Here is a 20,288-nt window from a genome sequence, read left to right as displayed (position 1 = left end):
TAGTTAAGATGTGTATAGTTACTTGCAAGTTGCAGAAAACACGTTGTATTGTCTATGCTATTTACAACCGCGGTTTACTGGCGGTGGGGCCGCCAGCGGTAGCCAAGGGATTCAACTCGAGCAGGCCGGCGTCGTTCTCCTTGTCGTTGTTGCCGAAAAACACCACCGTCACTGTCAAGTCGTCGCGGTACCGTCTCAGTGAAGGGGCCGGAATCAGGATGAGCATCTGCGTCTGCTCCTTGGAGCCGCCATTGCTCAAGGCGTTGCGGATCAAGTGGGTCAGCACGTTGGCGTCCTCGAGCAAAAACAGCTGCGGCTTGTGGGTGCGGCGGAACGGTTTCTTCAGCAGCTTGTCGTTAGTGACGTCGACAACCTCGGGGAGCTTGTTTTCCAGCGAGCCGAACATGCTCCACAACAGCGTCTGGGGCTTCACCATCTTCTCCTTCTCCATCCACTTCACCACCAAGCCGACAATCTCCTCGTTGCTCAACATCTCGTACAACCCGTCCAGCGCCATCACCAAGAAGTCGTGGTTTTCGGGGTTTATCTTGGTGGTGGTGATCACGGGCTCGGCGGTGACGTACGGCGGCAGCTTAAGGAGTTGCGGGAGGGGGCGGCCGAAGAACTGCTTGTAGAGCCGCTCCTGGATCAGCGCCGGGAGTTTATAGCGGCAGTCGCCAAAAGCACGGGTAGGCTCGAGCGACCCCAACACCCGCCCGTTGCGGATCACCTTGGGCTCGTCGGGGTGTTCGGAGATGATGCGCGCCACCTCGGTGGGGTTCAGCCCCGTCTGGTCGATCAGAAGCTGCTTCACTGTCCACTTGTTATCCTGAAACAGCCCCACGATGGCGCGCGAGTCGCCGGTGACGGCGACCTTCAACATTCTCAGGTTGGTGTCATAAAATGACACCAAGGCGCACAGCCCCGAGAGTGCCGGCATCAAGAGCTCGGCGGCCTTGGCCTTGTTGTTGTCGTTGAGCAACCGCTCGATGTTCTTGTTGACGATCTCGTGGTCCAATTTGAGGAAACCGTTTTTGATCGCCTGGTCGATGGTGGCCAGATTCGGCACGAACCGGAGGTTTTCCTCGGGCGCCGGCTTGAAGATCGTGCCCAACTCGTGGATAATGTAGCCGATAAGCTGGTCGCGAAGCCGCAGCGACGTCGTCCACCCACCGTGGCCGTCGAATATGCCGAAAAACATCCAGTCGGTGGTGGTCTTGATGTTGTTGTCTTGCAAAATGGGGACCTGGACGATCTCCTCGGCGCGGTCGTCTTCGATGGGCGAGTTCAGCGCCAACTGGCACACGTCGTAGCGGGTGACGCCCTTGCCGCGGCGCACGTAGTACAGCTCCTCAAACTGGCGCAACTTATTGCTCACCTGGTCGTCGTTGAGGAGGAACACGCCTTCTTTCTGTTGCTGCTGGGAGATCAGCAGCGGCTGTGATAATGACAGCGTCAGCGTCAGGAAGTAACGCTCGCGCTGAGAGTTGGCGCCGTCGGCGGCGCCCAGGCCTTGCGGCGGGGCGGTGTCCAACGCATAGTACGACGACTGGTTGAAGCTGACGTAGCCGCCGACAAGGATGATGCCGCTGATGATGGCGACGCTGCGCTGGCGGTTGCGTTTGGTGGTGGCGACGGCGCGGGGCCGGTGGCTAAGCGCCCGGGTCGCCAGGCGCCCGGCTTGGCGGTGTGCCTGGCGCGGCGCCGCTACCCGAGTCAAGTGGTAGAGCCGGGGTCGGGCGTGGAATATAAACATCGGGGCGGTGTGGAGGGGGACCCAACGGACGTGCGTGAAACCGATACAAACGGTAAGTGTGGGGGGGCACAGCAAGTCTACCCAATTGGCGGCGAACGTCCCCCGAAACCGTGCGCGCATCACCTGGATATAGTCACGTGCCTATGGTTGTATAAACGAAGTGATGACGGTTTCACATGGTAGCGCGCGGCGGTGATAACGCAGTTGATCCTAGCGACAGCGGTGCCAGTGCCACCAACCGCATTTAATTGAATATCTTAAATTTTCAAGATAATTGCCTACCATATCAAAATTATGAGTATTACTATCGACTAATTTATTCCTCTCCCGTTATAAACAACCCTGGCGGCTAGATAATGCTGGAAATAAACCCCGAGGGTTTTATCAACGGTGAAATCATTAATGCCAGCCGCACCCGCGCCCACGACGACATCGACGGTATCACGTTCGCCCACACCACCACATGAGCGTTCTCAAGCAATTTCTCGCCCAGGCGAAGCGATCGCCCGTCAAAGGCATCGTGCTGGGGAACCAGCTGGCGGACATGGACCTGGCGATCAGCGCCTTGGCCTACGCGTTCTTTCTGACCCGCCACGCCGACCCCGTGGTCCCCATCATCAACGTCCCCCGCCACGACTTCCGCCTCCGGCGAGACATTGTCGAGTGGCTCGCCAAGTTTGGCGTCGCCGAGGATGACTTGTGGTTTGCCGACGACCTCGAGGCGCTCGTGGCGCCGTCGCCGCGGCTGGTGCCCCTCCACTTGGTCGACCACTGTAACCTCCAAGGCCCCGAGATCATCGCGTTGGTGGGCGCCCACAAGTTGCTGGTGGTGCTGATCATCGATCACCATGCCGACGAAAAAGTGTTTATCGACGCCAACCCCCGGGTCATCGGCGCCGCCGGGCTGTGTTCGCTGCGGGTATGGCACTACTGGCACTCGGTGTTGGGCGCCGAGGCGGAGGTGCCCGAAATCGTCGAGTTGTTGATGGCGCCGTTATTGATCGACACCGGCAACATGACGCAAAAAGTCGAGGATGTCGACCGCCAGGCGCTCGCCGAGTACGACGAGATCTTGGCGCGGCCGACGACGCGGCTGGTGGTGGACTCCGTCGCCGCCATCCGCAGCGACATCTACCCCAAGTTGAAGCTGGCGAAGAAGGATGTGTCGGGGTTTCTGTTTGAAGACATCCTCCGCAAGGACTACAAGCAGAATACGTTTGGTGATTATACTATTGGGTTCTCGTCAATCGGCAAGCTGTTTGAGTGGATCAGGAAGACGTTCAACGACGCCGACATCGTCGGCGATCTCGACGGCCTCGCCACCAAGTTAGGGTTGGACTACGTCATCATGACGTGTCTGTACTCCGACAAGACCACGGGGGAGCACCGCCGCGACTTTGGCGAGTACCACGCCGGCGGCAAGCCCCTCGACTGGACCCACGCCATCGACGTGCTCCGGTTGGCGCCGTACCCGGAGGTGTCGTTGCCCCGCGTCGACGTGTGGCACCAGCACGACGTCAACGCCACCCGCAAGACGGTGGTCCCCGTCGTCCACGACACCGTATTGAAGTATCAGAAGTAATTTAGACGTCGTTGGTGGTTGGTTTTTGGGCCATTGACAATAATAGTTGTGTAGTCACCAGCCGCCGGCGCTCGAGGTCAAGCACTTGTTTGAGCGTGAGCTGGTGGAGTTCGGGCGGGATCTCCAGAAGGTAGCGGCGGATGCGGGCGGCGATCCGCCGTTGTTCTTGCTCCCGTAGCCGCTGAGCGCGAGCCATAAACCGCACGTGCATCCGCTTATACTCTTCGATGAGGGCCCGCTTCTGTTGCCTCAGCACCATCTAACGGTTGTTGTCTTTAGCCATTAATCTTTTGGCGTACGCGCGCGTAGGCGAAGGGTGCGCGGGTGGCGCTGGCGTGGGGCCACCGCCGCCGCACTCGATTTTGCCATCCACGATACCAGGCACCTACCACCGTTCAAGCGCCCACTCCCCCGCCCACAATGCCGCTCGAAGCCGTGATGATTGCCATCGACAACTCCGAGTACATGCGGAACGGCGACTACGCCACCACCCGCTACGACGCCCAGCTCACCGCCACCGAGTTCATCTTCCAGAATAAGATCCACCTGAACCCGGAAAACACTGTCGGCTTGCTCGCCTACGGCGGCCAGGGCCCCCGGGTGCTTTCCACCCTCACCACCGACTATGGGCGCATCCTCCAAGGCGTCAATGACACCGAGATCCTGGGCGACAACCACTTCAGCTCCGGCCTCCAGGTGGCGGCGCTCGCTCTCAAACACCGGCAAAATAAAGTGCAACAGCAGCGCATCATCGTGTTTGTGGGGTCGCCGATACCCGAGCTGGAAAAAGAACTCGAGAAGTTGGCAAAAAAATTGAAGAAAAACAACGTCGCCGTCGACATCATCAACTTCGGCGAAGAACTGGTCAACACCACCAAGCTCGAGCGGTTTATCCTGGTGGTATCGTCGAACGACAACTCCCATTTGGTGACGATCCCCGCCGGGCCGCGATTGTTATACGAAGTGATCGCGTCGCTGGAAATCCTCGTCGAGGGCGGCGGCAACGGCGACCACGATATGGGTGGCGACTTTGGTTTTGGCGACTTGGATGCCGGGATGGACCCCGACTTGGCGTTGGCGTTGAGATTGTCGCTCGAAGAGGAGAAGGCCCGACAGGAGGCCGAGGCCAAGGCCAAGAGCCAGCCCCAGGAATAGTAATGATTTTTTAATGCATAGATCGGTAAACACCCATGGTAGTTATTTTGGTTACAAAATGTTTGGGATCGGGGTATCCGACCATTGTAGACGCCCTAGTCATAAGAGCGCACCTAGCCATCGCTCGCACCTCATGACCCCGGTGACACTATACTTTGGCAATGTCGATCCCCAGCTAGATGACAGCCTCATGTACCAGCTATTCCTCCAGTTTGCCCCCATCAAACTGCTACATATGCCCAAAGATCGCATCCTCCACACCCATCAAGGGTTTGGCTTCGTGGAGTTCTTCAGTAACGATGACGCCGAGTACGCGGAGAAAATCCTCAGAGGCATTCGATTATACGGCCGGCCGTTGAAATTGAATCGATCTGAAAGTGCCAAAGACGTCATCATCGGCGCCAAGTTGTTTATCAACAATCTCAACCCGTTGGTGGACGAGGAGTTTTTGACGGAGACGTTTTCCAAGTATGGCGAGTTCGCTAAACCTCCGGAAGTGGTTCGAGATGAAGACGGTAACCTGAAACGGCACGGATTCATCACCTACACCGATTTTGATGTGTCTGACCATGTGCTAAATACCATGGATGGTAAGCTTTTGATGGGCAATAAGTTGAAAATAGAATACGCCCGCAAAGAAGGGGGTGCCAATGGCCAGCACCATGGGGATGCGGCGGAACGGTTGTTGATTGAAAGTGGCAAGGCTCACGCCATAATCAAGGACAGCTCTAAGTCTCGCAAGCGGAGGCGAGGTTAGTCGGCTTACTTCCACGGCTCTGGGAGTCGAAATCTTAATTAATTATTTATACATCATCAATAATACGCAACTTAAGCATAACCTATGTTTTTGATATGACAGTCACATCTGTTAATCTCGTTCCTCCACCCTCATCAAACTCCGGCTACCCTCGCACATTATTGTCATCAAATCCTATGGACGCTGAGGAGTACGCCGCCCTCACCAAGGTGCTTCTGTCATACCTCAATTTTGGCAAATGGCAAACGGAAACGGTGATCACCCCGCGGCGACGCAAGTGGCAATTGCTTTCGCCCGAAGACCGGCGTTTGCTCCCGTGGTTTGAACGGCACTTGGAAGATATCCGCGAATGCATCGCCATCAACGAAAGCTTTACCAAGGACGTTGTTGAAGCCATAGCCGCCGAATGGGGTGTCAGCAGCCCGGAAGGATGGGCAGTCGCTACCACCAACGAGTACGACAAAGTCCGCCTGATACTTCTCCAGCTTGCGCGAGAATGGCTGGATCAAGGGGCAGAGGAAAGGAAAGTGGCTTTTGGCATGATACTTGATCAATTAGAGTCATTGTACCCCGATATATATCTGCGTCAAGACGTCAAAGTGTTGGTTCCAGGAGCTGGTCTTGGTCGGTTGGTATTTGAATTAGTGTCGAGGGGCTTTTGGACGCAAGGTAATGAATTCAGCTACCATATGTTGTTGATGCTGAATTACTTATTAAATCATTGTCCTTATCCCCATCTGGCTCTGATATTTCCATTCATTTCAAAAGGCTCGCATGTGGGCAAGAGACTCAATATGGTGAGACCTGTGCTGATCCCTGACGTCTCCCCTCTGGTATTGAGTGAATACTACCAGAAATACGAAGGAAAGATCCCTTTTGGCGATCTTATGAGTATGACAGCAGGGCTGTTTACCGACTTATATGGTCCCCCTTCATTGACGGGCTCTGATGGTGATGAAGTGGCTACAGAATTTCGTGAACAAAACCATCAAGCATACGATGTGGTGGTGACGTGTTTCTTTTTGGACACTGCTAGCAATGTTATCGACTACATTCGCACAATTAAGCATTGCTTGAAGCCCGATGGCAAATGGATTAATTTCGGTCCATTACTATGGCATTGGGAAGATGTGCCGGAATATCTGGGTTTGGAAATGCTGCGTGCTGATCTCCTTGAATTGTGCCAAGCGATGGGGTTTGAATTCGACGTACATAAAAGTGACATCGAAACGGTATATTCCACCGACCCGCGAGCGCTAGGTAAGTTTGTATATAATTGTGAGTTCTGGGTGGCATCAATGAGAAAGGAGGCTTAAACCTTGACCATCTTCCGTCTTGAATTTGACCATTTAATTTATATCAAGCCAAATATCATGGTCAATTGCAATGCGTGAGAACAGTTGACAAAAAACGGGTCTGTTTAATGAACTTTCAATAAGTCAATGGACTCTTGCTCAAATTCCAGAAATAATTTAGATCCTCTCTTGCTCAAAATTTAGCTCTTCGCTGCATTTAAGATTTCCAGCCACACTCGCGCACACGTCTTAATGACGCGCGCTAACCTACTGTCGACTCTCACACCTGACTACGTGACTGGACGAGTATGGAATCCTGGAGCGAGGTTGCTCGCATACCCCCGCGAGTGGCTGCTACAGATGGTACATCAATCACCCTGGTGCTATTTGATTCCACCACAAATCTTCTTTGGTGCGGGGACGCGGCGGGGTACCAAAGTCTGTTTTCACCATACCAAGGACCCCATTTTCATTTATATCCATACACCAAATTTCGAGCCGTGAGAGGGGCGGAGATCATCTCATCGCTTAGCCATCGTGACGGAATACTTCTGCTTGGGTCACTGAACGTCAACTTCAACAATCGTCGTGGTGTGTGCAAGGTATCGGTTAACCCCGATACATTGGCATCGAAAGATCAAAGCGATATGCTTCACAACTTGCGATCTTTCACATTCAATTGTTCTGCCATCAATGATGTTGTAGTTGGGGGTTCCCAAGGCCTTGCTAAGTTCGATCTACACAAACCTCATCATTTGGTAGCATTTGACTATAAGGGCAGTATTTCAAAGCTTCACCACACCGCGAAGTTTTTGGCAATTGGCGGTATGGAAGGGCTGATGGATCTTTTCGATCCAGTTTCAAACTCTGTGGTGAAGCAATTCGCCGGCCATAATGGTGGCCGTATCATCGACATCGATATCCAAGGAAGCTATATTGCCACGTGTGGCGAGAGTTGTCGACCATCCCCTCTGCGCAAACTTGCTGAATACTATACCGACCCCTTGGTCAATATATATGACGTCCGCATGATGAAGCCCTTAGCACCAATCTCGTTCCCTGCTGGCGCTTCAAGTGTGCGTTTCCACCCCAAGCTTCCCAATATCATCATAATGGCTCTGAAGTATGGCCAAATCCAATTTGTTGACATATACGACCAGCTTAATGTCTTCGTTTACCAGGTGGACCCGCTGGGACCCCCACCGGTAAAGGGCGCTCCGGCGAGATTCGCTCACTTGCAGATTTCTGATAATGGTGACTTCATGGCTTTCACCGATGGTGTCACTACAAATAATTTACATTTGTGGAGCTATTCCGCCTTGAACAAGGATTTCACTAGCTTTCCGGCTCTGCTTGATCAGCCTGACTTTGTCGCAGACATTTTGCCCCCACCTATGAGTGTTGAAGGTGATGTGCCCCTCAGTACCGTTGGATTGCCATATTATAAAGACTTGTTACTTTCAAATTATGCCAACGACTTAATTTTCACTAAGGAACTCGCGAAAGTTCCAGTGACGCCAACGTCAGATAAGCAAGGCTGGCACCCTTATGACAAACAAAAATTCGGCCAGCGAAATCAGATTCAACCGTATCAATCATTGACTGCATCTAAGAGCAGTCGAAAGTTTTTGAGCGAACAGAATTTGACACCCAATCCTAACGACAGTGGTGCTAATCATGTTTTCGACTACACTCTGGCGACCGGGGTGCCACCATGTTACGCTAAACATGAAATTCAATATTCTAAATTCGGCGTTCGCGATTTTGATTTCCGCTTCTATAACCGCTCAGAAGGTCAATTCTCTGGTTTGGAACTGCAGACCAACAACAGTTATATTAATCTGGTTTTACAATTGTATTCTTTCTGCTCGGGACTTTACAACCATGTCATCGATGCATTGGTCCCAGAGGATTTGCCCAATGATCCTGATACAATTATGAATGGCAACCCACAAGGAAGTTCTGTACTTCTTGAGACCGCATATCTTTTTGATATGATGCATAAAGCCCTGGGAACCAACGTCGTCATTGGTAACTTGAGCCAGATTCTCACATCCAACAAGGAGGCTCAAGCTCAAGGCTTGGTAGTGGATGACAATATACTTGCACAACTCACTGCCAGCGATCTTACCAGTCTACTTATCCGATTTAATCACTTTTTTCTTGATCAGTTGCAGCCACTTGAACTCATGAAGATACCATTTTCGGTAACGTACCAAGGTCAATGTGGGGAAACTCGAAGTCATCAAGGTCAACAATATGCTCTAGAGATTCTGACGCCGCCTACATTGTTCCTGTCAAATCGTTACCGCCGTCCCACGTCGTTGCTGATCATTCATTACATTGAGCACTCTTTGAGTCGCTCGGACGAAATACCCTGTAATCTCAGTCACAGAAACCACTCTACAGGGGAGCCGCCCGCCCACTTGATGGAAGTACTGATGGTCATCTCCCAGTTGCCTCCAGTTTTGCTGTTGGCACTTTGTCTTAATAGTGATGACTTTGCTGCTATATCCACTTCCAAAAAGTGGTTGGCACCATCGTTTTGGGTAGGCCGTCATCCAAATACAGGGAAACCTCAAATAAAGGCGTCTCAAAGCGAGGGTGCTTTCAGCTACAACTTATTGGGATACGTTTGTCAGGTATCCCACGCTCCCAACACACCTGACGCCCGTGGTGTGAACAATTTGGTAACATTTGTGAAACGCGATGATAAATGGTGGCTTTTCAATGATTTTTTGGTAATGGAGATTCCTGAAAGTGAAGTGTTTAACTTGAGTTATTCTTGGAAGCGGCCGATAATGGTATTGTACACTCGAGAGGATATTAAGAATGTCCCCTATAAGTACTTTGATGTTCCAACTTTTGCTAAGAGAAATGTTGATGATTCGATAATTTATCGTGACCATTTTGCAAGAGGTCTAAGAGAGGATGCTCAGCGTACGTACACGCTTTTGACTCGCGAGGAAGCGCCTCGACCCGGTACATTGATCGCCATTGACGCTGAATTCGTGACTTTGAAACCGGATTTGGTAGAGGTTTTCGCTAAAGGGTATCGACGTGTCTTGAGACCAAAGCAATACTCGCTCGCGCGTGTTTCCGTTTTACGTGGGGAAGGTTCAGCAATGGGTCTGGCTTTCATCGACGATTATATCGTACATACCCTGATCATTCATGATTACCTTACGAATTATTCAGGAATTGAGCCAGGTGATTTGGATTTGAATCAGAGTCTGAAAGGTTTGGTAACCTTACAAACTGCGTATCGTAAGCTTTGGTTACTCTTGAACATGGGTTGCATTTTCGTCGGTCATGGGTTATATAATGACTTCAGGTGCATTAATTTGCAAGTTCCGCAAGCTCAGATTTGTGATACAATTGAACTTTTTTACAAGCAAGATTTCAAGCGTCAATTGAGTCTTAAATTTTTGGCTTATGTCCTTCTCCAAACTGACGTTCAAACCGGAAATCACGATTCAATCGAAGATGCCTACACAGCATTGATGTTGTTTAACAAATACCGTCAATTGAAACGTGAGGGTACATTTGAGCAGGCTCTAAACAGAATCTATGCTGAAGGTCAACAATTACGCTTCAAGGTTCCTGAATTGGCAGAGCAAAATTAATGAAAATTTAATAAACATGAAAAGATGAGACTTGCGTACGAAGTAGATACTCTTGCTGAGCGAAGTTTGAAAAATTAACTAGAAGATTTTCATAATACACATGTAAAATTTGGTTGAAAAAATCTCCGGTACAGGGAATCGAACCCTGATTTGCTCGGTGAAAGCGAACCGTGATAGCCATTACACCATACCGGATTATTAAAAATTTATTCATTCATATAATTACAGATAGCATGGTATATATCTAATCCGCCAAACTTTCCCCTACCAACATGTGACAGACATGATGCCCCCCAACCGTCTTTCTTCGGACGCCTTGAATGAGTTAGCTCGTTATTTGCGGGCGACACTCCTCCTCTTCAAGGAAACACGACTATCGGAGTCGGCTCCTGTCATCCAGATAGGAGCTAGCTTACAATCGTGGATCCAGCGCAATCGCAACCGGAGATACATCATGACGGGTAAGGGACAACATAAATTCTGAACACAACCCCACATTACTGAATCGATAGATAGATACTAATGCAAGTTTATGGAAAAAAAAAAAAAGGAATGCTGAGATATCGCTCGCCCCGCGGGCGACTTATGGCTCTCTACTTCAACTCTTCGACCAGAGGGAGTATACCATCTAAGCAAGTGACGACGCCTATAACTATAGTATAGTTGGCTAGTACACTCTGAGAGGAGAGACCGTGGTTCAATTCCCCGTGGTTTGGGCCGTCGGTCACCTGTTTACTGAACAACTGCCTTCCCACATTCTCTCCATATACTGAGTTTTTCGCCGTTGTCGGCTTTCTCAGATCGCAGGGTATCGAGAACGAAGGCTTTACAAACACTTGAGATCCTCTAAGGAGTATGTAAGTTTTTAAGTAAGATATCAATGCAAAACTAAGGATAAAAAAAACTTGAATATACAACAAATAGAATCACTCTTTTCAACTGTATATCGTTCCACATTGGACTGGAGGATGTTGAAACCTGATACTAATGCAAGTTTATGAAAAACAAATACACTTTTTGAAGTTTTTTTAGTCGACTTTGATTAGAAGCTATAAATTATTTTTACAGCTATGGATAGATACTACAAGTTTATGAAACGAAATGCCGTACATCTGAGCGGTAACGTTGCCCAAATCCTTGTTCTTCCTTCCTAAACCCGCATATATCTTTATTTTATTTTTTTCACGTCGGTAGGCGGCTTTTGTAGAGTCTTCTAAAATCATTTTTTACCGGTAAATTTAAATAGATGAAAAGTCGGGAAGCATTTGAAGGTTTTTAATATAAATGATATTATTACACACTTCAAAAAAGATTGATTCGTAGTGCACTAGCAATTATGCTCTCATGGGGGTGAATCGAGGTTTAAATTTATGTGGAGAGGTGCTGCCGATTACACTTCAAATGAGTGAAAACCTAACGTTTGTAGTCAGCTTCTACGGGTCAGAGAAAGGCAATTCTTTGTTGGGTGCATGTTTGGCTATCGCAATCTGCGGGTTACCCATCTTGATGTGTGTTCTCATGTTGTCTAAGTAGAGATCTCTTTTTATGAAGCCACGAGTTTTTTTTATAGACTATAAGTTTTACCTCCATACTTCTTCATTGCGATGTTTGTATGAGCTGAGTATAGATAAATATCATCTTTTGTTTCGTTGCAGTTACAATCGGACGGTTTTGAATAATAAGATTTACAACAATCTGCAGGGCGTCAAATGCTACAAGGTTTGACGAATCTTGAATTCTGTAACATGAATGCTAGGAGTTTGAAGTCAACTGAGTGAAGCACTTTGTACTTTTCACAAATTTCACAAATTCCAAGAATTAGCACTTCCACACATTCTGCTTATGGGTATCAGTTTAAAATCAGGCTCTACATCCAACACAACTATTCAAGTATCTTGATTATACCACTCGCAATAGTTGCAACATTGAATTGGAGTCAAGATGAGATGCCAAAGAAAGACATGTTATCTGTGCTGCACCAAAAACGTCTACACATCATGTAAAAAGGAATATGAGGCAGACAGGATTTGAACCTGCAACCCTTCGATCTGGAGTCGAAAGCTCTACCGTTGAGCCACTGCCCCAATCCTGGATCTTTTGTCAAGTTAATTAAGCCAAGAAAATCATGTAGTATTAAAAGAGCGTTTCACCGCTACTTCACCCAATCGTTTTTTCTTTAACGAAGTGTGACAAATACGATTCTTATTAACAACTTTTCTCAAAACAAAGACCGTTTGAATGACGAGAACCAAGTATTTTTAGCTCACCTTAGGCACACGATATTGATGCACATTTATAGATAAAAAAAAAACAACTTGTAGAAAAATTGAAAACAATCCTGACAGAGACCAGGTTTAATTTTTGTGAATCGCACAATTCTTGATATCTTAGTCGGCCTTATGAGAAAATTATGTGAGGGCTATGCATCACTTTGAAAGGCGATAGACATCAGAAAATACAATTCAACTTTGTGTTTTTGTTTTCAATCAAGGTGCTCCCCAAATGACTGGTTCGAATCACCCATATTTATGATGTGATTGGCTCCCTTCAGGAAGCAAGCTCATTGCCATCGTACACCACTCAATAGCACGTCGAGCTCAGGTGAATTGTAGAGTTTATTTTGCAACAACATTTGGGCCCCGGGAGAAAAACATTGGGGTAGTTTCGCCCCAACGAGTCTAACAAATCGGCGAAACTGGATCCTCTTCATCGTCCCGATACTGCTCAAAATATGACGGATATTTGTGGCGACAGTATGAAATTTGAACTTTTATTGCTCGAAAGTTTCCTCCCGACTTGCCCCTACCCGCAGGCGTAGCAATGAGTTTGACGCCATATAGGGGAACTCTAATGCATGATCAGCAATTGAACACATTTGGGCAAATATCTCCGTACTACCATACACACTGGATGTTGCACTGAGATGTATAAATATGCTGTGTTGGAATGTGGCCATGTTTTTCCGTCTGTCGACCAATTAAATATTGCCTTCGAAGATGTCTCAATGGTTGCTGCCCTACTCCTTTTCAAGGAATTGGCACAACATTTAATGAAACCGCAACTTGTCACATCCTCACCATGGTGAACTATTGCCGTCTTCGTTGAACAATGATTACTGCTCACACCATTAATCTCGGAGCGCACAGGGATATTTCAAGCAAGTCTATTTTGACTTTCTGATTCCGCTGGAACCGATTCTGCTCGTTCTTAGCCATGTGTCTCCACTAAAACTCGCCTCACCATGCAAAGCAGACTTCAAATGATTAAGATGACAGAAGTGGAAGCAATTCCCGATAGCACATTGTTACTCACTGAGAAGTTTGAGTTGCCACGCGTTCAAAAACACACTAGCTGAGCATTTGACGGTTGGAATGGTGGGTACTCAATGAGTGCTGTTTAAATTTGATGTTAGCTCATGGGCTGGCATAGCCGGTGAGAACAAGACGCTTTACGAGATGATGGATTCTTCGAATTAAAAATATGAAAAAAGATCGACATGGATCGGAATTGCAGAAGGGCGACCATTGACAAGAGAGAAGATTGAGCCGAATCTGAAGAAAGCTATTACAGACGAGAATAATGCTTCAAAGGCTGAAGTGAAAGGAAGTCTTCACCATACACTAATTCAATGTTCAATCACACTCGGTATTGGTAGATCCATTGGAATCTCAATGCTATATGCAGTACACAAATATTATATGCAGCACGATAGTATATATACAGTACAAACATCAAAATAAAAATCGCCAATATGCAGTATTTTGCTCAAATAGAGCATATTTTAAGAGAATTCGAAAATGGTTGAGCAACACTTCAAACTACGCAAGAAGCACGTGATCCAACCTTTCATAAATATAATTGACGGCACTGCGTTTACACAAGTTCTGCAGAATTACACGCCAGTTTTTCTCTGAATTACCTATAATAGGAAATTATCGGAACGCAATCTGCTATTCTTGCCGTTTTCGCGCAAAAAAAATCTTTAGCACAAAAACTGCATATACTATACTTGCCCGATTTGTGAACAATTTTCAATAGCATTTTAACAGGGCTCATAATTACTCTAAATTTTTATCAATTTGCTATCGAGGCTCATAATTCTTTTGAACTCCATTTCATTCGATCAGGGCTCACAACCAGCATACTTATTGTTGGTTTGAATTAGCCGTAGCTCACTTTATGAATCACAGGATGAAAGGTATGTTTAAGGGAGATCCATGCTTTGAAACCTGTGTTCTTTCTTGTCGTCAACGGATTAAAAACACTCAATAATACCGGTTGAAAGTGCTAAATGTATGTTTTGTTGTCCTCGAATCTTGCATTGATTTCTTCTAGTTCAGATACCACAGCTCTGAAACACTTGCAGTAAGCCTTCAAATCAAACGTACCAGTGGTGATTTTAGTCTTCATCATCCACTTCCAAGTTACGCCATTACAACAAAGGGGGGTCCAACCACAGTTTTGTTGTGTCGTCAAAAAAAAATTAAACCCGATCTTGCCTCTTGCGCGAGCAATGTACTGCTGGTTGTTCCTGATTCATTACTGTAATGTGGCATCTCTGTCCAAGATCAAGATGAGCGGCCCCATAGAGCCTGGGTCAAACGTATGAACTAGTGCTTGTATATTTTTAATAACGAAAATCCTTGGTTTTTGATCGGCGGAGATTGAATTTGATACCGATGCTGGACAGACCATCACATGAAGAGCATGAATGAACATTTACACTTATACCTGACGGCCTTGGCTTATTCTCATGCTACTGCATACGTATACACATCTAGTTTACATCTATAAGTTGGCAATATTATGCACCTATCAGAGACGACCATGAAGGTTTATAAACAAAAGCCCACTGTCGCACGGAAAGCAATGTCAATCTTAACCGGGGACCAATAATCTTCCTTTATTGTTGTTGTTGTTTTTTTTCCTCCTGTAATCTTGCACTCATGCTTTTATAGTTTGTAAAAATACCTTATTGTTCTCAGATGCAGAAATGATGAGAGATAGAATGAAGCCTTGGAAGCGAGAACAAGTATCTGAGAGAAGTATTAATCAAAGTAGGGTGCTTAAGCAAGGGGTAATTGCATCTTATAACCACGGGGTACCGAACCTTATGCTAGCCAATTACACCATAGCCGGGCCAATCACTTCGGAGACACCTTGATTGAAAACAAAAGCACAAGACTGCCCAAAAAGAAGGGGCCTCATGTGATAGTCGTAACTCCTTGAAAAGGAGGAATACAGCTCGTAAGAAATGGGCTTGTTCTTTGAACGCAATCAGGTTAAGACGTCGCGGGGAAGCATATCAGAGTTCTGTAGGGGGTGGGTTGTTGGTTGACAAGCTGGTAGACGGCATTGTTGACGGGGCACTCGCAGTAGGTGTGTCGTTCGTTGCCACCGTTAGCACGTACGAGTTTCGTCTGAGCAGCAAAAAGAGGTTGCATTCGCCTCATTGAGAACAGCGGGGTCGATGCTATCTCTGGGGAACACGCCGGCTAGGCTAAGAGTGCAACCATATGTAAAGAGTGAAGCATATTGCGATTCATCGGCGGTGGCGTGGGCGGTCCATATCCACGCAGCTGCGTTATCGTGGTAGAACTCCCAAAGGGTCGACGGTTCCCAATGTTGCAGCAACGTGAATTTCAGTAGGTCTCCCCAGAAAAGCTTCCAGTCGGACGGGGATGGTAGGTTGCTTGACGTTAATTGCTTTCCGACCCACTTCGGGGTGTCAAGCCAGTCAAGCTTCGCTTTTGATTTCTCATGCAGACTGTGAAAGGCATTTCCGCCAGGTTGTCGCTAGAGTTCACAATTACGATCATAAAGTCGCCAATTGTGCTGAGGACCCGAACAACAGGCGTTTTCGCTAGAAGAAACCCGATCATCAACTTTGGCGGTCCCATACTTCACACAATGCTTGTGGTCTTCAGCCAGTGGAACCTGGTTGTTTGATTGTTTGAACATCAATCAGCGCTCATTAACCTTTTTTTAAGGCTGTATATGTTAAGGATTAATATGCAACTCACAGAAGTCACACCTGGTCCTGGCCAAAACGTTCGTTCCTCGACCCGTAGGGTGAATTAGAGGAACTTATATATATATATATTATTTTTTTTTTTTTTTTGGTCATTGTCAGTGTGGTTTAGACAAACTTACAAAAGCGCCTTAGAGAGAACTCAAGTGTACCGGACCGAAAACGTCAGTTTATATCCAGTGATATGAGTGGCAAATATATGCCGTCCTCTACGCTCAGTGGTGTAAGGATAAATCCGGCAAGTAGTTATTCAGCAAAAAAAGGTCACTTTCGTCCTCTCTCACAGGAAATCGAATCCTGATCTCCCCCGTAAAGGCATGTTAGCCATCACAGATCATAGTCGAGAGAAATTTTCTCTGGTCAGGTGATATACTTCTTAGTCAGAACGAAGGGGTTTTCTCTGACAGAATTCATTGGAGGCAGTTAGTAATGTCCTTGACCAGTAAAGATGAAATGGATCCGAGGCTTAAACAACTCTTTATCCTGAAATGAAGCGACGCGCCACTCGGGAGGGCATAGTCTGGTGCAGACAATTGCACGTGTATGCTCCACATCCAGTTCTGAGTGTAACCATAGTAGAATTGTCAGAGAATATCCTTTGTCCAGGGTTGGGCATCGTAAACCTCAGTAGGTTTGCCCAGCTCCGTTTTTTTATTTTTTTATCTATAATTGTGCGTTAATACTGTGGTTTGCATAATTTTCGGGAAATGCGGTCAGATTTATTACGTAGTCGGAAAATTTGAATTACGGTTCCTCGAATTTAACATTACCGGGTTTTTTCGCGTAGATTGTCAAAACTACAAGTACTTATTTCCGTGCGAGCGAACTGGCACTACGTGCTAAATTTCGCACACAGTGGCAAACAAATTGTACCGCGCTGAGGGAAATTTGTTGAATCGCGCGAGTTTGATTTCGCACCTGGCTCGTCAAAATTTCGTGAGTTATTGTCGGAACCTACACAATGGATTTCGTCACTGGTCTCAAACGATTGCGGCGTGTGTGTGATATCATTACATCCCCAGCGCAAATACTTTACGTATAGCGTTACATATGGATTGCGGGTCCTAAAAAACCAGAGGAGATCTTGTTAGTTCACATCTTGGAAGGCGAAGAGTACCCATGGTCGTTACCCCTCGATGCGGGAGAAGAGAGATATGTGAAGAAACTAACACATTACTACTTGAAAAAAGTCTCCGGCAATGAAATTGACTATACTACAGTCGTCAAACGGCCGACTTTACCCCTGCAAAGGCCTTCATTTCCTGGTGCAATACGAGCACTTGTTTGAAGTTTCATAATGACTTAGATAGTCCAGACGAATCAGATGATCCAGAGAATGCAGCTGATCTGGTCGAAGACTTGTCTGGAGCATTTGAGCTGGTTAAGCTTGAGCCAAAGAAATCTTGGAGTTCTTCGACCAGAATATCTGGGTGCCTGTCAAGCTCATCGACAAGAGCTTTTCTTGATTCATCACTCAATTCTATCGGAGACGAAGTCGTGCGAGCCCCCTTCTCAGGCACCACCATGGCATTCTGGCTCTTCTGCCACACTGATATGATCAACTGAGCCATTCTTGGACGGATTCCATGTAGCTTACCTGCGGCAGCAGCACTATCACCCTCTAAGTAGGCTATGATCATCTTCTTTCTTGACAGATCATCTGTTTTCAAAGTCTCAGTCTTCTTTCGGCGTTCTTCTCCGTTCGAGTCGATCTTCATGGAGGAAGTGGCATTTGCTACGCTGTCAACATTCATAGCGCTTTGTGAAGTCGGGAAAAAACTAGCGGGGCTTTAATTGGCATGGTGACATTCTTGTTGAGGACTATTCGTCCTGCGTAGGGACATTCGTCTTAAGCTGACAAGTTGCACAATAGATGTTCACACGCGAAGGAATGTCGCCAAGAGACGAAGTAATTCAAGATCGCGACGAAATGTTTTGAGGACATTTGAACAATCAATGGTGAGGCATAATGCAATCAATTCTCTGAGATCAAGAAATATTTTTTTCTAATAAGCGTAACTATCTACGAAATTCATATGGCAAATTATCGCGATCCTTTTGAGTGATGTGCGAAGTGTGGTCACGAAATGTGTTTTCCCAACACCTGTAATCCTTGTGCGAAATTTGTTACCTCCATGTGCGAAATCTTTTCTCGCTCGTTTCGAAATTGATTATGACCGCACCAGCAATCTGACTCACTTCCGGTGGTAATCTATTCATTTACGGGTGCGAAATATAAAAGTTCGGTTTTCCCGAACAATATGCAAACCACGGTATCAACCTGTGAAAAACGATTATGGAAGACTTTAGGATATCGGCGGGTTGAGGAAGCAATAACACATTGCAAACCTCTGAGAGGAGAAATGACTGAAGTTGGGTGCTCAAGTAAAAGGGGGAATGTAGCCGGTTTCTGGTGAGCCTGTTGACAATTCGGATGGGTACATTTCGGAATTTCCAACCAGTTCGTCTTCCGGACCATCTTCTTGTGAATGCTGTGGAAAGTAGTCTCTGATACAGGTGTGTCATTAGCGTCAAATCGCCCACATAGGAGGATCGGGGTAATTCCGAAACGTATATGATCGTGACATTGTCCGGGTGATCTGTTTTCAGCTTAGCAACCTAAGCCCATGCAGCGAGCCATGCCTTCTTTTTGGTTCAAGCTCTAATTGCTTATAAAAATGTCTACAATGTCCGCATATACTGTCTATTTTGTACTTTTAGTTTAATAAAAGTGTGAGTCAGTTTGTCCGAGTTGGTTAAGGAGTGTGATTAGAAATCACATGCTCTCTGAGCGCATAGGTTCGAATCCTGTAGCTGACGTCGTTTTTTAGTTAAACTTTGGGAGAGCTATTGTTGGGACTGGCGGGAAATCAGAATCTACTTCTCAAACCTAACAGCTGTGTTCAGTCTACCAGGTAATTGTGGCTAACGCCTCAGATAATCCTGTTGGGTCCTTTTCTCGTCTACAACTGACAAGTACCGCCATGGTGTATGTTGTAACCCACAATCTGGATTTAAACTTGATGGCTTTGAATCGCCTCTTGATGGAATCAGATTCTAATAATCATCGTAAACAAGCAGTCTGTCTCATAGTGATTTACACTTCGCTCGTGTGAAAGTGTTATAAAGTTCAGTCTCAAGCCGGCACGACCATCAGCTCACGTGATTTAATGTTGCTTAAGTTACCATGTAAATGATACTTCTACGTTTGTTTTTGTGCATCGTTCTGATTGGTGTAAACGAAGTTTATTTTATTTTCAAAGAATGACACCATTGTTGTCAGGCTCGGGATGTGAGGTTTTCATTCATTTTTGGTAGTAGAAGGAGTTTTTAGATGGGTGGATACACTATACAATGGCTAGATTGTGCTAGAAACTACATTGTCGTGCTTCAACAATTGTTTGAAGCAGCTTGATTAGTAGTTGTACGAGATGTAAGAAAATTTTGTGAAATTTTGCGATCAGACGGTTACAATTCGACCAAGCCGTAGGCTACCCAAATAAATGTATGCAACGTCGTAGAGATCATCTGAAGGAGCACAAGATTAAATGTGATCGACTTGAAAAACTTTCCAAAAGCATGGAAAATGGCCCTCTGGGGGAAAATGGCGAGTTCATTGGACTTCTCTACCTTTGATATGGTTTGTTTCATAAGGCCTGTATAATCTTAGACCAATAATTAAACCAGTGCATGATTTTTGTACACATAACAATGATTTCCATACAGTCGATTGTTTGTGTTCTCAAACAACATTTATTGATAGTAGCTGAGATCATCATTATCGGTGACCTCTGTAACCGTTTAAATAAGATTTAAACCGGCGGACACTTAAATTCCACATCTACAGTATGTACTTCTGTCTGGAATCGCAACATAACTACCCATATGTGTGAGACGTTTTGACGGAATCTGCATGGAATTAAATAATTCATTCAAGAATGACAAGTGTATTAGCCTTTTATCGTCGAGCATCGTGAGTTTGTTTCAAATTTATAAACTAGCATGATTCAGTGACCCTAGATTCTTGTGGCAAGCAGAGTCTGTCAAAATCGATCGATGTTCTACGTACATCTCAAAAAAAGGGGC

At 46.5% G+C, this 20,288-nt stretch overlaps 7 protein-coding genes across 7 annotated transcripts; 5 read left to right on the top strand and 2 right to left on the bottom strand. All coding sequences in view use genetic code 12, as the record gives it.

Moving 5' to 3' along the window:
- Positions 1 to 61: 61 nt before the first annotated feature.
- Positions 62 to 1,756, bottom strand: PTC5 (type 2C protein phosphatase; the record flags this gene model as incomplete). The annotated part of the gene is made up of 1 exon (XM_034154991.1): positions 62 to 1,756. The coding sequence occupies one exon, from the start codon at positions 1,754 to 1,756 to the stop codon at positions 62 to 64; it is 1,695 nt and encodes a 564-aa protein (XP_034014951.1).
- A 463-nt stretch (positions 1,757 to 2,219) lies between these two features.
- DIURU_000234 (exopolyphosphatase) lies at positions 2,220 to 3,338 on the top strand (the record flags this gene model as incomplete). Its single annotated transcript, XM_034154980.1, has 1 exon — positions 2,220 to 3,338. One exon carries the CDS (start codon positions 2,220 to 2,222, stop codon positions 3,336 to 3,338), a length of 1,119 nt encoding a protein of 372 aa, XP_034014950.1.
- Positions 3,339 to 3,758: 420 nt separating this feature from the next.
- RPN10 (proteasome regulatory particle base subunit) lies at positions 3,759 to 4,493 on the top strand (the record flags this gene model as incomplete). Its single annotated transcript, XM_034154969.1, has 1 exon — positions 3,759 to 4,493. One exon carries the CDS (start codon positions 3,759 to 3,761, stop codon positions 4,491 to 4,493), a length of 735 nt encoding a protein of 244 aa, XP_034014949.1.
- Positions 4,494 to 4,626: 133 nt separating this feature from the next.
- On the top strand, positions 4,627 to 5,250 carry DIURU_000232 (U2 snRNP complex subunit; the record flags this gene model as incomplete). The annotated part of the gene is made up of 1 exon (XM_034154958.1): positions 4,627 to 5,250. One exon carries the CDS (start codon positions 4,627 to 4,629, stop codon positions 5,248 to 5,250), a length of 624 nt encoding a protein of 207 aa, XP_034014948.1.
- A 176-nt stretch (positions 5,251 to 5,426) lies between these two features.
- DIURU_000231 (S-adenosylmethionine-dependent methyltransferase) lies at positions 5,427 to 6,566 on the top strand (the record flags this gene model as incomplete). Its single annotated transcript, XM_034154947.1, has 1 exon — positions 5,427 to 6,566. One exon carries the CDS (start codon positions 5,427 to 5,429, stop codon positions 6,564 to 6,566), a length of 1,140 nt encoding a protein of 379 aa, XP_034014947.1.
- A 626-nt stretch (positions 6,567 to 7,192) lies between these two features.
- Positions 7,193 to 10,171, top strand: DIURU_000230 (poly(A)-specific ribonuclease; the record flags this gene model as incomplete). The annotated part of the gene is made up of 1 exon (XM_034154936.1): positions 7,193 to 10,171. One exon carries the CDS (start codon positions 7,193 to 7,195, stop codon positions 10,169 to 10,171), a length of 2,979 nt encoding a protein of 992 aa, XP_034014946.1.
- A 7,323-nt stretch (positions 10,172 to 17,494) lies between these two features.
- Positions 17,495 to 17,956, bottom strand: DIURU_000229 (uncharacterized protein; the record flags this gene model as incomplete). The annotated part of the gene is made up of 1 exon (XM_034154924.1): positions 17,495 to 17,956. One exon carries the CDS (start codon positions 17,954 to 17,956, stop codon positions 17,495 to 17,497), a length of 462 nt encoding a protein of 153 aa, XP_034014945.1.
- Between the last annotated feature and the right edge of the window lie 2,332 nt (positions 17,957 to 20,288).

Source organism: Diutina rugosa (genome assembly GCF_008704595.1).
Source record: "Diutina rugosa strain CBS 613 chromosome Unknown scaffold45_size117891, whole genome shotgun sequence".
NCBI lineage: Eukaryota > Fungi > Ascomycota > Pichiomycetes > Serinales > Debaryomycetaceae > Diutina > Diutina rugosa.
The sequence above is the reverse complement of the archived record's forward strand: the minus strand, read 5'-3'. Positions and strand labels throughout refer to the sequence as shown.